This window comes from Myotis lucifugus, unplaced genomic scaffold, assembly GCF_000147115.1.
Source record: "Myotis lucifugus unplaced genomic scaffold, Myoluc2.0 scaffold_41, whole genome shotgun sequence".
Classification (NCBI taxonomy): domain Eukaryota; kingdom Metazoa; phylum Chordata; class Mammalia; order Chiroptera; family Vespertilionidae; genus Myotis; species Myotis lucifugus.
The window spans coordinates 5,503,606-5,519,330 of NW_005871089.1; the positions used below are offsets into that span (position 1 = coordinate 5,503,606).

The following is a 15,725-nucleotide window of genomic DNA, read 5'->3' on the forward strand; positions in this document are numbered from 1 at the left end:
GGTGTGTATTTGGAGACTGATTGGTAAGAAGGCTGATGAACCAGTCCCCAGAATACTTTTGACCTAAAAGCCTTTTCTTTTTGTATTCGTCACAGAATATAGTAGAAGTGAATCAGAAAGAAAGGGGATGTGAAGCATTTACTTGGCTGTTTATAAAAAAGAACCATTAACTTCTTTATATAATATTGATATTTGTTTTAAATTGATTAACTTTAAAACCTCCAGAGGAATTCTCCCATTTGTTCTTGCCTCCTTGGGGGGGCATACATTCTTTTGTTGTTGAAGTTGGATACTTTTTGAGGCTATAATGTCCAGTTGGCATGGCCTAGCCCACTTGTACAGCAGGCTGGCAGTTTGATCTGGAAAATTTGAAAAGTTTAGATTCAAGAGCAGTTTGCTAATTTTTCTTTTCTATGGAAAAAAATCATTCTGTCTGCCTGATAGCTCTGTGTCTAGCTTGGATGATAATTTCCTTCTCTAATGGGCTTGAGAACATAAGCAGTATTTTCTCTTTTGTAAGCAAGCCCTTCTTTTCCTTTATTATTATGGTTTTCATACACACAACCTTTTTGTTGTTGTTGATAATCCTCACCCGAGGATATTTTTTCCATTGATTTTTAGAGAGAGTGGGACAGGAGAGAGGGAAGGGGGGAGGGAGAGATAGAGAAAGAAAGAAACATTGATGTGAGAGAAACTCATAGATTGGTTGCCTTCTGTACACACCCCAATCAGGACTGGGGATCAAATGAATCTGAGACCCTTTGTACAGTGTGAACCAGTTGCCTTTCCAGTAATAAACAGATTAATGTTTTGTAATGCTGAAGGAGAGAGATCAGAACACAGCTGTTTATAGACTTGATTTTGTCTGGATTTACTTCTTTTTAAACCTGCAGTACATCACTACTGAGATTCATCCCATATTCCCCTCTTAAATTCTGTTCCTCTTCTTCACACCTTTCCCTACTTACCCACCCACCCCTGAAACTCCCACCACTCACTCATCTTAAAATTCAGATTTAAGAGCATATGTTTAGTGTTCAGAACTCATACCCTTTACTGGAGAAAAGAAAGCCTTTTATATCTGTTTTACATAGTTGTTTTTTTTCCCCTTTTTTCTCCTTCTTTGTGGTTTCTATTAATCACTTAAGGTTTAGAACCAGTGTGCCTGCTGGGCTGTGCCCAGGGTTCAGAGCCATGCCAATCGGTGGGTGAAGCACTTGAGGCCCTGATGGAACCGCTGCAGCAGCAGCCACCGCAGCAGCAGCCACCAAACCTAGCTCCTCTGGGAATGGATGCCAGAGAGAAGCAGGGACAGCAGATAAGAGAAGCCCAGTTCTTGTTTGCCCAGAAGCTGGTCACACAGACTCTCCTTTCTGCCACACCTGGGCGGCCTTCTGGCAGCCCTTTCCCTGGGTCCCTTTAGCCAGAGTTCTCCAGCCACAGCAATGACCCGAGTTTTTGAACGGAGCAACGCAAACTCAGAGCCTAAGGAAGAGGAGGGAGGCTTGGAAGATGAGGATGGGGATGATGACATTGTAGAGGCTGAGAAAGAGGCCCAGGCTGCTTCAAAATATTTTCATGGGCAGAAAGTTGTTCGCCAAGACCCCAGAGTGGCACCCAAATCTGGTCTCCTTCCAGCACCAGGGCTCCCACCACATGGACAGCAAGCTCAAGAAGACCATACCAAAGATGTTGCCAAGGCCCCACCTTCAGTCTCCACAGCGGGGCAGCCAGGCTGGAATCAGGATGAGCATCTCAAGCAGGTCAGTCTTTCTGTTGTGGGGGTCATTTGTTCTTCCTAAAGGCTAGCCAGGGAGGGGTACTGGACTGTCAAGGACAGGGTCTGTGCCAGTCTATGCCTTCTCACCCTACTTCAGTGACCAGCAGCCTAGGCATCATCTGACTTTAAATGTTTTCGTCATACTTGTTTTCTTGATTAAAGCAAAGAAATGTGTAAGGTACTGCTCATATAGATTGTTCCAAGTTTGAAGTAAAAGAATGTCAATAGAATCTCTCTCTCTCTCTCTCTCTCTCTCTTTTTAAGGAAGGATATGGTTGCAACAGTTAAGAGGGATATCTAAAAATGAGATGCATAACTCTAATTACAGTTTTTCTAGTAATAATGTAAAAGAACAATCTTGCCTAAGACAGTTTCTTAGCTCCAGGCTAACCCAGGATCATGCTCTTTTGTGTGTGTGTTTTTGTGTTTTTTTGGGGGGGAGGGGATCATGCTTTTTAAGGACAGTTTTGTTGTTTTGCCGCTAAATGTAGCTGATAAGAAGAACTTGCATTGTTTATGTTTTCTAACAAAGAGCCTTGTAGACAAGATTTCATTTCACAGGAAAGGGCAGACCTCAAAATTTCCATTTTAGCCAAGGCTAGCTTGTGATTTTTAAACATAGCTGAGCATTAGTATCATCTAGGGAGCTTTAAAAAAAATATAGCCCTAGCCGGTTTAGCTCAGTAGATAGAGCGTTGACCTGCAGACTCAAGGTTCCAGGGTTCAATTCTGGTCAAGGGCACACGCCCGGGTTGTGGGCTCAACCCCAATGTGGGGTGTGCAGGAGACAGCCAGTCAATGATTCTCTCATCATTGATGTTTCTATCTCTCTCTCCCTCTCTTTTCCTCTCTGATATCAATAAAAATGTATTTTATAATACATATAGTTAGATTACAGGGTCCTAATTAATTATATCTGGAGGTGGAGCCTATGGAATCTGTTCTCAATCCAGCCTTTGATTCTAATTCCTCTTTTCTTTCTGACCTTCAAAGCAATTTTTCCTCTCACAAAGAATGGGAGCAAAGTTAAGTTGTTCCAGGTAAAGTGACTTATTGGTGCTTAGGCAGGGAGCTCATGGTAAAGCTAGTAATATCTGCATATTCCCCATAAGCACATACTCTTCATGTGGTCCAATGGTGCTGTTTAGGAATCAGTTTTGAAAAGCTGTGCATTTTCACGGGCAACTAGAAGTCACATAAGGAAAGTTCTTTGGAACCTGAAAAATCAGCCTCTTTGTATAAAGGAACCTGTGCAGTTCATCTGAGTTTATAATAGCGGTGTTGGCAGATTTCCAGAGCCAACAAAGTGGGGTTCAACTCCCATCTCTTCCATTTATTACCCTGTAATTTTTTAAAAATATATTTTATTGATTTTTTACAGAGAGGAAGGGAGAGGGATAGAGAGTTAGAAACATCAATGAGAGAGAAACATTGATTTCTCTGGGGATGTGCCTGCAACCAAGGTACATGTCCTTGACCGGAATCGAACCTGGGACCCTTCAGGCTGCAGGCCGACGATCTATCCACTGAGCCAAACCGGTTAGGGCTACCCTGTGATTTTAAAAAAATATACATTTTTATTGATTTCAGAGAGAAAAGGAGAGGAAGAGATAGATAGAAACATCAATAATGAGAGAGAATCATTGATTGGTTGCCTCCTGCATTGAACCCGCAACCCAAGCATGTGCCCTGACTGGGAATTGAACCATGACCTCCTGGTTCATAGGTCGACACTCCACCTTGGAGCCACACTGGCTAGGACTCTTTTTTTTTTAATTTAAATATATTTCTTTATTGATTTCAGAGAGGAAGGAAGAGGGAGAGAGAGATAGAAACATCAATGATGGGAGAATCATTGATTGGCTGCCTCCTGTACACCCCCCACTGGGGATTGAGCCCGAAACCCAGGCATGTGCCTTGGCCGGAATCGAACCTGGGACCCTTCAGTCTGCAGGCTGACACTCTATCCACTGAGCCAAACTGGCTAGGGCTGACTAGGACTCTTCATCTCTCTGAGCCTGTGTCTTCTCACAGATTTTTAAATTTTTTAGTGGCTTAAAAGGGAAATTTTATTGTAGTCACTGATTGTGAAATGGCAATCATAACACCCTTATGAAAAATTTACAGAAGTTATCAAACTTACTTGCTAACAGATATTTAAATATTTTGTGAATTTACTTGCCAACAGAAGAAAAAAAAATTTAGAAGGTGAGTAAAGGCATTTTATGGCTTCATAATGTTTTCATTCTCCAGTTGACATACCTTTTCTCTTGTGTGATCCAATGCTGAACTCATTGGTAAAGAAGTGCCACATTGTGAAAGAGTGACTGAACACAAGCAGAAGAGAGTGCAGAGTGTACCAGGGGACATTAGCACATCCTGACAGGTCTCACCCGTGAAAGATGGCACCTTCTTTGTTAATTGAAAAGAAATGTAAAATGAGAGAGATAGCAAAAATATATATATATATTTTAAGTATATCTTTATTGATTTCAGAGAGGAAGGGAGAGGGAGAGAGAGATAGAAACATCAATGATGAGAGAGAATCATTGACTGGCTGCCTCCTGCACGTCCCCTGCTGGGGATCAAGCCACAACCTAGGCATGTGTCCTTGACCAGAATCGAACCTGGGACCCTTCAGTCCACAGGCTGATGCTCTATCCACTGAGCCAAACCAGCTAGGGCTAGCAAAAAATATTAATAAAATAAAAGGTTTCTGGCCTTTCTCTCTTCTCTTTCCTGACTTATGACAGCACACTGTAATGCTTTACAGACTTTGAATTTTCATGTATTATTCTGATACAGTCTGTAGGGAGCCTAGAATGGGCTGCTGGGGAGAGTCTGTAACTGAAAGTTCTTTCATTCGAAGGACTTCTATCAGGCCTGCTGTGGGAATAGGAGGACAGGAGTATGTCGTGAGGATTAACTGAGCTAGCATTCGGTTGGTAGTAGTGCTCCAGGGGCTCTTTTTTTTCTTTTTAATCCTCTATTTCCCCCATTAATTGTTTTTAGAGAGTGGAAGCAGGGAATAGAAACATCAATGTGAGAGAGACTCATTGATTGGTTGCCTCCCATTGGCACCTACCGGGGCCAGCGATCGAGCCTGCAACTGAGGTACGTGTCGTTAACTGGGAATCAAACCCTTTTGTCAGCAGGCCAACGCTCTAAATACTGAGCAACCAGCCTGGGTTCCAGGTGCTCTTTAATGATATCAGTGCCACCTCTGCTGATTCTGTACAGACCTGCTCTGAGGGAAGATGCTGAGACACACCAAGGTTTTCCCTCAGATCTCCAGGGAGGAAGTGACAGAGATAGGACAAGGATCAGAAAAGCCCAGCTTCCACGACAGCAGCAACCTGGCCGCCAGCCCAGACCTGCCTCCCAGCTGATTGCTCTGGTTTAGCAAAACATCTGTGAGTTGCCAGCAGCCCCCACACTGCTGGGTGGTTGGCAGGGTTCCATGCTGACCGATGAGTCAGCTTATAGTGGGATCCCGCCCTGACAGCACTGGGAAAGTTCAGGCCAGAGCGTCTGGGCTGCCCCTGCCTTGGCAGCTGGCCAGCCTTCGCGTGTGTGCAGTTGTTCTTAGAAAGTGCAGCCGCGTGCGAGGAACAAGTGGAACTCCCAAGCCTGTCTGTCTTCAGGAAGTGCGGCAGGTGTTGAGGTCAAGCCATTAGAGCTTTGAAAAAAAGATTCTTCAGAACTGGCGTGTGCATGCACACGTGCACTCAGTGGCAGGCACCCAGCGCTGTTTTCTAGACAGCAGTAGCCCCATGGCTACACAGCTCAGTGCTTGGGGGGACTGGCTGTTGGCTTCTGAAACTCTGAGTTCATTTTAAGCCTCTGATGCATACTCACTAATTATAGACTGCCTGGCAGAGCACTGCCAAAATGCTTTATAAATGCCAGCTTAGCCGAGGCCTTTTCTAACCCCCTGAATTTACCTTCCCCCTGGATCTGGAGATTAGGAATTGGGTAACAGTGACTTAAATACCTTAGACGTGTACCTTTTTTTCCTTCTGAATTTAATTTTACAAAATCAAGTTGGTCTGTGCCCTCCTTTTTCTGATCCTGCTTTTGAAGCAGTAAACAATGTGGGGATTAAAAACCTTTTATAAGTTGTGCTTTGAAAGAGGGGCTAAAAAGATAATATTGGGAGAGCCTATAGAAACCATTAGGATCCATGAGACTTTTTTTTTTTTAAGTGTTCAAAGTTTTTTGTTTCTTAAGCAGTTACTTAGTAGAGAACAGAAATAAAGGATCTCTTGTTCCAGTGATTATTACAAAGATTGACACAAATGATCTTATTGTTAATGTGCTGCAGTGTTCATTTTGTTCTTTGACAAAACAAACTTTTAGAGAGGCTTCTCTGGGCCAGGCCTGTGCTCCATGGACCAAGGCATGCTTCTCCCTCAAGGACCTCATCATGGTCTAGCAGAGGCAGTGTGGGAACCTCAAAAGGGGTTGGGTTTTGGGTTGCAACAGTTTCACTCTTTCTTGAGTCAGCTGAAGCCCAGCTGCTCACTCTGGGTTATGCTACAGATCCTTTATTTTTTTAATTTTTTATTTTTTAATATGTTTTTATTGATTTTAGAAAGAGAGAGGAAGGGAGAGAGAGAAACATCAATGAAATCTCTTTTTTAGAACATGTGAAGTCAAAATAATTTAATGAATTCTCTTTGAAAAGACTTTTAGAAAATATTGCTTCTCAAGCCTGGATCCTTAGAAAGAGTGTAGGATTCTCTGACACTAGAGTGATGGCAAGGTGAATAATGCCACTGAGCCCAGGGTGCTAAAGCCAATCAGATTTCAGTGGGCAGAGTAAATAATTGTAAAACAAGTCAAGAGACAAAGAGCCGAGTGGCTCTTCTCTCAAGGGAGATCAGAAGAGCCCTGTCAGCATACAACTGACTGGGGGCTATTCCTGGCCTTCTTAGGGTTGGTTTTCTGTCCTCCTGAAAAGAGGGTAGTACAGGCTTTGTTTGTCTTAAGCCCATTAGTGGAGCCTGGTTTCCAAAGGGAGCATAGAATCCCTCCCATAGAATAGAAACATGAGTGATGGCTTGATAGGCATGTGGGAGCCAGAGTGTGGGGTCTGATTTTCTGCATGCTTTTGGCAGTCACTTCAGTTACTGAGTAGGGGAAAAAAAGGATGACTGACTGCTTGGTCTCGAGAACCTGTTACAAAGAGTCCCTCTAAGTAGTAAGGTGTGTTCTCTTGGGTTCAGCCTGCTTTTCTTGGAGCATACTGCATGTCTTTGGAACATAAGATGCTTTTTGTAAAGATTGTGCCAACTATTGCCTGGAAAAAAGTAAGGTTAAGCCCTAACCGGTTTGGCTCAGTGAATAGAGTGTTGGCCTGCAGACTCAAGGGTCCCAGGTTCGATTCCGGTCAAGGGCATGTACCTTGGTTGCGGGCACATCCCCAGTAGGGGGCGTGCAAGAGGCAGCTGATCGATGTTTCTCTCTCATCGATGTTTCTAACTCTCTATCCCTCTCCCCTCCTCTCTGTAAAAAATCAATAAAATATATTTTTTTAAAAAAAGTAAGGTCAAAGCTTTCCCCACTTTCTTTGTAGGATTATCTTGCCTGTCTTCGCATCTAGAATCACAGTGAATCCATCTAGGTCAGTGGTTTTCAATTGGAGGTGATTCTCCACCTCTTCCTAATTCCAGGGGTTGTTTGGCAATGTCAGGAACATGTTTGGTTATCATGACTGGGATGAGGTTGGGATTAGGGCATGTGCCACTGGCCAATGGTGGCTAGAGACCAGGGATAGTATTAAACAGCCTACAATACACAGGACAGTCTCCCACAACAAAGAATTATCTGGTCCAAAATGTCCCAGAGGATGGTAAACCTCTCCCACCATCATCAGGGAATGATTTTAAAGATATTACACAGATGCGGTGTTATTTGTTTTGATTTATTTTATTAACTCCCTTCCTCCCAAGGTATAGCAAGCAACTAAAAGCCATCTTCCTATAAACACAAATGATAATGTCTCTTTATATTTGCTAATACCCAAGCTTGTTGGCCATTTATCTGCACCCTCTCAGTCATTTCAGATCTTCCTAAAATTTCTTCTGTATTGGATCCATTAGACTTTTTCCCCAAGAGTTCAAAATTATCTGGAATCAGACATTTTGATATATTTTTTCATTAAGCTCTAGATCAGCGGTTTTCAACCTGTGGGTCGCGACCCCTTTGGGCAGTGATGGCGAACCTTTTGAGCTCGGCGTGTCAGCATTTTGAAAAACCCTAACTTCACTCTGGTGCCGTGTCACATATAGAAATTTTTTGATATTTGCAACCATAGTAAAACAAAGATTTATATTTTTGATATTTATTTTATATATTTAAATACCATTTAACAAAGAAAAATCAACCAAAAAAATGAGTTCGCGTGTCACCTCTGACACGCGTGTCATAGGTTCGCCATCACTGCCTTTGGGGGTCAAACGACCCTTTCATAGGAGTTGCCTAAGACCATCGGAAAACACATATAATTACATATTGTTTTTGTGATTAATCACTATGCTTTAATTATGTTCAATTTGTAACAATGAAAATACATCCTGCATATCAGATATTTACATTACGATTCATAACAGTAGCAAAATTACAGTTATGAAGTAGCAACGAAAATAATTTTATGGTTGGGGGTCACCACAACATGAGGAACTGTATTAAAGGGTCGCGGCACTAGGAAGGTTGAGAACCACTGCTCTAGATCCTATGTTTAAAAAATAAAGATATTTCAAAGGTGGAAGAAGAATATGAGTGTGGCCCTAGCCAGTTTGGCTCAGTGGATAGACGTCGGCTGTGGACTGAAGGGTTGTGGGTCAAGGGCACGTACCTTGGTTGCAGGCTTGATTCCCCAGCCCTGGTTGGGATGAGTGTGGGAGGCAACCAATTGATGTGTCTCTTTCACATCGATGTTACTCTTTCTCTCTCTCTCTCTCTCTCTCTCTCTCCCCCCCTCCCTTCCACTCTCTAAAATATCAATGCAAAAATATCCTCTGGTGAGGATTAACAAAACAAAAGAATATGAGTGTGGGTCATTGGTGGTGACTGCAGCTGCGCCACCGCCGCCGCCGCTGCCGCCACTGCCGCTGCTACCATGGCCTCCGGTAGCAGTGGGCTCGCCGCCGCCCTCCTCCTGTCGCGTCCTTCTTCTTGCAACAGAATGGAATTCGGCATTGTGCCTATGTAGCTTCCCGGAAACATCTCTACGTTGATAAAAATACAAAGGTTATTTGTCAGGGTTTCACTGGTAAGCAGGGCACCTTTCACAGCCAGCAGGCATTGGAGTATGGCACCAAACGTATGGCACCAAACTCGTCGGAGGAACCACTCCAGGGAAAGGAGGCAAGGCGCACCTGGGCTTACCGGTCTTTAATACTGTAAAGGAGGCCAAAGCACAGACAGGAGCGACAGTTTCTGTCATTTATGTCCCTCCTCCTTTTGTTGCTGCCATTGATGAAGCTGTGGAGGCGAAATGCCCTTGGTCGTGTGCATTACTGAAGGTATCCCACAGCAGGACATGGTACGGGTCAAACACAAAATACTGCGCCAGGGAAAAACAAGGCTGACTGGGCCAAACTGCCCCGGAGTCATCAATCCTGGAGAATGTAAAATTGGTATCATGCCTGGCCATATTCACAAGAAAGGGAGAATTGGTATTTTGTCCAGATCTGGCACCCTGACTTATGAAGCGGTTCACCAAACAACACAAGTTGGACTGGGGCAGTCTTTGTGCATTGGCATTGGAGGTGATCCTTTTAATGGAACAGATTTTATCGACTGCTTGGAAGTCTTTCTGAATGACCCAGCCACAGAAGGCATCATCCTGATTGGTGAAATTGGTGGTAATGCAGAAGAAAACGCTGCAGAATTTTTGAAGCAACATAATTCAGGCCCCAAAGCCAAGCCTGTGATGTCCTTCATTGCTGGCTTAACGGCTCCTCCTGGCAGGAGAATGGGTCACACAGGCGCCATTATTGCTGGAAGAAAAGGTGGCTCAAAGGAGAAGATCTCTGCCCTTCAGAGCGCAGGGGTTGTGGTCAGCATGTTGCCTGCACAGCTGGGAAACACCATCTACAAGGAGTTTGAAAAGAGGAAGATGCTATGAAAGGGAAAACAGAAAGTGCCCTAAGCCTGCGGAATGAATCATTGTGTAAAGTGAACCAGTGGCAGTTGCTTGTGTTGTGTACTGCCAGCCTGTGCCTGTACCTGGGCTCCACACAGAGGGAAGCCAAAACAGAAACAAGGCTTCGAAAGTTCTGTATGTTCTCACCTCATGTAACGGAGACAGACAGCCAATAAATCTACCATTTGATCTGGGAAAAAAAAAAAGAATATGAGTGTGAAAGAACTTTTTAAAATTAACTTTATCATACAAAAGTTAGGTTGAATTGTCATTAGCATCTGAATACTTTTTGAAGCTGTAACTTTTCAGTCTTTATTACCTTTGTAGGTTAGATGCTCCATAAATCCTAGACACTACTCTAAAACAACTTTTTTTTTTCTAGAGCTGTGACCAAATTCTAGTATTCTAGAATTTTCTGATACATTTTGGGATTGTGTGAGCTGAATCCATTGCACTTTTGTAACTGCTTCTTCAATATTAAAATAGGGATGTGTGCATATTTCTTCTTTAGGTAGAGGTAAACTTTATTTTTTTTATTAAAGTCTTATAAATACAAAATCAGTGATTTGGGTCCTAATTCTTGCACCCATGTCCCAAATCTCATGCTTTCTTAATTTTTAGGGACTTGCTGTACTAGTGAACTTCCATTTCCCTGACTCTTTGGACTGACTCTCTTCTGAAGCCTTTTCCACATTCACAAATGTTCTGCTATTTCCCAAATTTAAAAAAACAACAGCTCCTTAATAAATCTGCCTGATTTGATTGTTATAAGGAAATGAGAGGTCACTTAAAAATCTTTTCCTTTCAGCTTGTTCTATAGTCCTGTCTACTCATTCCCAACAACAAAGCTTTTCAGAGGAATTGCTTGCACTTTGTCACCTCCTACTCACTCCTCAACATTCTTCAGTCTGGACTCTCTCTTCCATGTCCCTGAAGTTACTCTTCATAAGGCTGCCCAGTGACCACCATGTTGGTAAGCCCAGCCTGCCCTCACTTCATTTGATCTCTCAGCATTATCAGATACAGTTGACCCCTCTCCTTAAAACATTTCCTTTTGCTTTCTAGAGTCCCACTATTAGCTTATTTTCCTTATCTCTTTCTTTTTCATCTGACCTAGAACTCCAAGTTTTCCAGGGCTCAGTCTCAAACTCCCTTCTCTTTATGTTCCCTCTGGGCAATTTCTTTCACTTTCATGGCTTTAAATACTACTCTGCAAGCCTTTGATTCCTGTACACATTGTTTGAGCCCATGTTCCAATGGATATATTCCCACCTTTTTTATGTATTTATTTATTAAAAATATTTTTATAGATTTCAGAGAGGAAGGGAGGAGAGAGAAACATCAGTGATGAGAGAGAATCATTGATCAGCTGCCTCCTGCACGTCCTCTACTGGGGATTGAGCCTGCAACCTGGGCATGTGCCCTGACCAGGAATCAAACTTTGACCTACTGGTTCATAGGTCATTGATCAACCACTGAGCCCCACCGGCCAGGTCCCACCTATTTTCTTGACATTCCACTTAGATGTTTTATTGGCATCTCAAGTTTAACACATATAAAATTGAACACTTGGTTTCCAACTTACTCCCCCACAATTATTTCCTCCTTTATTTTTCTTCTCTGCAAATACATTTCTATTGAGTTGGTTATTCAATCAGAAACCTTAGCATTTACTGCCTTTCATACCTCTTACTCTGTTATTCCATCTGGAGATGTTCAATCCATCACAAAGTCTTATCAATTGTTCCATCTACAGTAAATATCTAAAATCCTCCCACTTCTTTTGTCCCCACTGTCACCTACCTAATCCAAGCTATCTACCTACTGCTATAGATATCAACTAGCTTGACTTCCCTCTCCCTTCTAATTCTAAAGGCCCCAAATCTGCATAATCTGATCCCTGCCTGCTTCTCCAGCCTTATTTTTGCCAATGTCCTAACCTATCACTGTGCTCCAACTACCCTTGCCTTTGTATATGCTACTCCTTCTGCCTAGAGCACTCCTCCAGCCTCTTACCCAGACTTAGTTCTCACTTTAACATCACTTCCTCACTTCCTGTCAAGATGGCCAGATATGTACATGTGGTACTGGTATCCTCCCACAACCATGTCAAATTACAAATAAACTATAGAACAACCATCATTCAGAACTGCGTGAAATCTAGCTGAATAGGAGTCCTACAACAAGGGATTTAAAGAAGAAGCCACATCGAGACTGGTAGGAGGGGTGGAAATGCAAGAAATGGGCTGGTTTCACACCCATGTGTGGTGGATAAAAATCGGGAGGTATATCTTGGCTAAAGGGGTACCCCCTGAGGAGCAAGGGGTCCCAGCCCCACACCAGGCCCCAAGCCCAGGGTTCCAGTGCTGGGAAGAGAAGTCCCCATAACTTCTGGCTGTAAAAGCCAGTGGGAATTAAAGCTAAGTGAGACAGAGGGCTGCTGGAGTCCCAGACAGTCCTTTTAATTTTTTTTTAATTGGTTTTAGAGAGAGGAAGGGAGAGAAACATTGATTGGTTGCTTTCCATACTTGCTCCAACTGGGGATTGAACTTGCCACCTTTTGGTGTATAGGACGATACTTCAACCAACTGAGCCACACCAGCTAGGGCAAATGTTCCTCTTAAAGGGCCTGCACATGGACTTACTCTGACTCACTCTTTCTGAACTCCAGTGCTGGGATAGCAGCTCAAAAGGCACCAGGGACATATGGGTAGAAACTGAAGTGTTTGGCATCAGGATGAGAGCTGGGGGAGGCAGCTCTCTCCCAGACAAAAGTAGTGGCAGAGGCCATTGTTTCTTTGATGAGTCCTTCCCCCACAGAGGTGGTAGGCGGGCACCATATCTGAGTCTCCTCAACCTGGCTTTCACTGTTTACCCTGGTGAATCCCTGAGACCCTGCCCTACCAAATTTGTGGGCCCACCCAGGTTGTTTCCACTGCCTTTTCCATATGCGTTACCCATCTTGGCTTGCACTTCACACTTTCCTAAAATCTCTCAAACAAGTAGCATCTAGCTACACTGTGCCCTGTACCTCTCACAAAGTAGGTGTCCCAGGCCCAGCACTAGCAGCAGCCAGCCATAGTTTGCAGCTTGGCCTCTCCTGGGCACCTCCAAGCCCAGCACAAGTGGCAGCCATCTATAGATCACTTTGTAGCTCAAGCCTGGTGGCCCTGCTCAAGCCAAGTTGCAGTGGGTAACCTTGACTGCAACTCCTGGGGGATCCCAGAGCCAGCCAGTGCACCCAGTGGACAGCTTCAGACCATGTTGAAACACTACTTGACCACCTTTACTGTGACACACTGAGGGGTGGACTAAGGGGGTACCACAGCCCCTCTGAAGTAAGTCCTACTCTGTGGGGTGGGCCCCGCACAGTTGATCTTCCAATATCAGTGGTCACAGACAGTCCTTGCAGCAGATGGGCCTCGAGATGGCTGTGCCATTGGATCCTACAGGACACCTACTACATTAGGCCAAGTCCAAGGAATGTAGCAGCTCTACCTAATACATAGAAAGAAACACGTCCCAAATGAAAGAACAGAACAAAACTTCAAGAAAAGAACCAGACAAAGTGGAGACCAGCAATCTGCCACATTCAGAGTTCTAAACACTGGTTATAAGGATGTTCAATGAATTTAAAGGAAGAGTACTTGAACTTAGAACTTCAGTAGCATAAAAAAGGACATGGAAATCATAAAAACCAGTCAGAAACAAAGGATACACTAACAGAAATGAAGAATAATTTACAGGGAATCGAGTAGAGTCGATAAAGCTGAGAATCAAATCAGCAATTTGGATTATAAGGAAACAAAACAACCAAACAGAGCAGCAAAAAGAAAATAGAATCCAAAAAAATGATGATGGTGTAAGGAACTATGGAACAACTTCAAACATACCAACATTTGCATCATAGGACTGCTGCAAGAAGAGAGAGCAAGAAATTAAAAACCTATTTGAAAAAATAATGACAGAAAAAGTTCCTAACCTGGTGAAGGAAATAGATATACAAGTCCAGAAAGTGCCAAGAGTCCCAAACAAGATGAACCCAAAGAGACCCACACCAAGATACATCATAGTTAAAGTGCAAAAGATAAAAGACAAAGAATCTTAAAAGCAGCAAAAGAAAAGCAATTGGTTACCTACAAGGTCAGAAGGAATTGGCAAGAAGTATTCAAAGTGATGAAAAACAAGGACCTAAAACCAAAATTACTCTACCCAGCAAAGCTTTTATTTAGAATTGAAGGACAGATAAAGAGGTTCCCAGATAAGAAAAAACTAGAGTTCATCACTACCAAACTAGCATTATATGAAATATTTAAAGGTCTTCTTTAAGAAGCAGGGGAAAAAAAGATAAAAAATATGAACAGTAAACCCTTGCCAGTGTGGCTTAGTTGGTGAGAACGTTGTCTCATGCACCAAAGGATTGCCGGTTCAATTCCTGGTCAGGGCATATACCTAGGTTGTAGGTTCAATCCCCAGTGGGGGTGCATTTGGGAAGCAACTGATCAATGTTTCTCTTATACATCAGTGTTTCTCCGCCCCCCCCCCCTTCCTAAAATCTGTAAAAACATCCTCTGGTGAGGATTAAAAAAAGAAAAAAGAACAATAAAGTGGCAATAAATACATATCTATCAAATGAATCTAAAAAAGCAAAATAACTGAAGAAGCAAAAAAGAAGCAGGCTCATAGAGATGGAGAACATTTTGATGGTTGCCAGATGGGAGGGGGTTAGGGATATGAGTGAAAAGGTGAAGGGATTAAGAAATACAAATTGGCCCTAGCCAGTTTGGCTCGGTGGATAGAGCATCGGGCTGCGGACTGAAGGGTCCCAGGTTCGATTCTGGTCAAGGGCACATTCCCAGGTTGCGGGCTTGATCCCCAGTGGGGGACGTGCAGGAGGCAGCCAATCAATGATTCTCATCATTGATGTTTCCATTTCTCTCTCCCTCTTCCTCTCTGAAATTGAAATCAATACTATATTTTTAAAAAAGAAATACAAATTGGTAGTTACAGAAGAGTCGTGGGGATGTAAAGCATAGCAAAGCGAATATCTACACTAATAAAAGAGAGATGCAAATGGACAGTACCTTCGTGACGCCCACCAGCCAATCAGGATTGAGTATGCAAATTAACCCAACAAAGATGGCGGGTTAATTTGCATATGCAGGTGCCGAGCGGTGGGGTGGGACACTTGCGTCTTCACCATGGCAACGATGCAGGTGTTATGCACTGCCCCACCCTTTCTGGGCCTCTGGGTAGCATGGGAAGGCAAAAAGGTGGCTCCGGCCAGAGCGAAGGCGGTGCTGGCAGCCAGGGGATGGAAGGCCCATTCTTGCACGAATCTTCGTGCATCAGGCCTCTAGTAGTCAATAATATTCTAATAGCTACGTATGGTATCAGAGGATTACTAGATTTATCGGGATGAACACTTGGTAAGTTATATAATGTCTAATCTCGAGTGTACACCTGAAACTAATAATGTATGTCAACTGTAATTGAAAAATAAAAAATAATTTTAAATTAAAAAAATTACTTCTTCAGAGGCACTATCTTTACCTTTAGGGTAGACTGAACATTATACTTTTACTAGAGGCCTGGTGCATGAAATTCATGCACGGGGGGAGGAGGGGTTGTCCCTCAGCCTGGCCTACATCCTCTCACAATCCGGGACCCCTCAGGTAGGGTCCCTAGGCCTGGTCAGTGATCAGGGCCTATTGGGGCTTTCTTTGTCCCGGCTGCTGGCAGCTGGCCCTGCCCCCACCGCTGTCACTGTTTGTCATCTGTGCGGCGCTACCC

The 15,725-nt window shown here is 43.4% G+C and overlaps 1 protein-coding gene and 1 pseudogene across 1 annotated transcript in view; both read left to right on the forward strand.

Annotated features, from left to right (window-relative positions):
* Positions 1-15,725, forward strand: part of ARID3B (AT-rich interaction domain 3B) — a 65,868-nt gene that overhangs the window by 2,000 nt on the left and 48,143 nt on the right. Inside the window, 2 exon segments of the mRNA XM_014455018.2 lie at positions 1,149-1,402; positions 1,404-1,763. Coding sequence (XP_014310504.1) covers positions 1,229-1,402; positions 1,404-1,763 — 534 coding nt within the window. The 5' untranslated portion in view covers positions 1,149-1,228.
* Positions 8,889-10,130, forward strand: LOC102434790 (annotated as a pseudogene).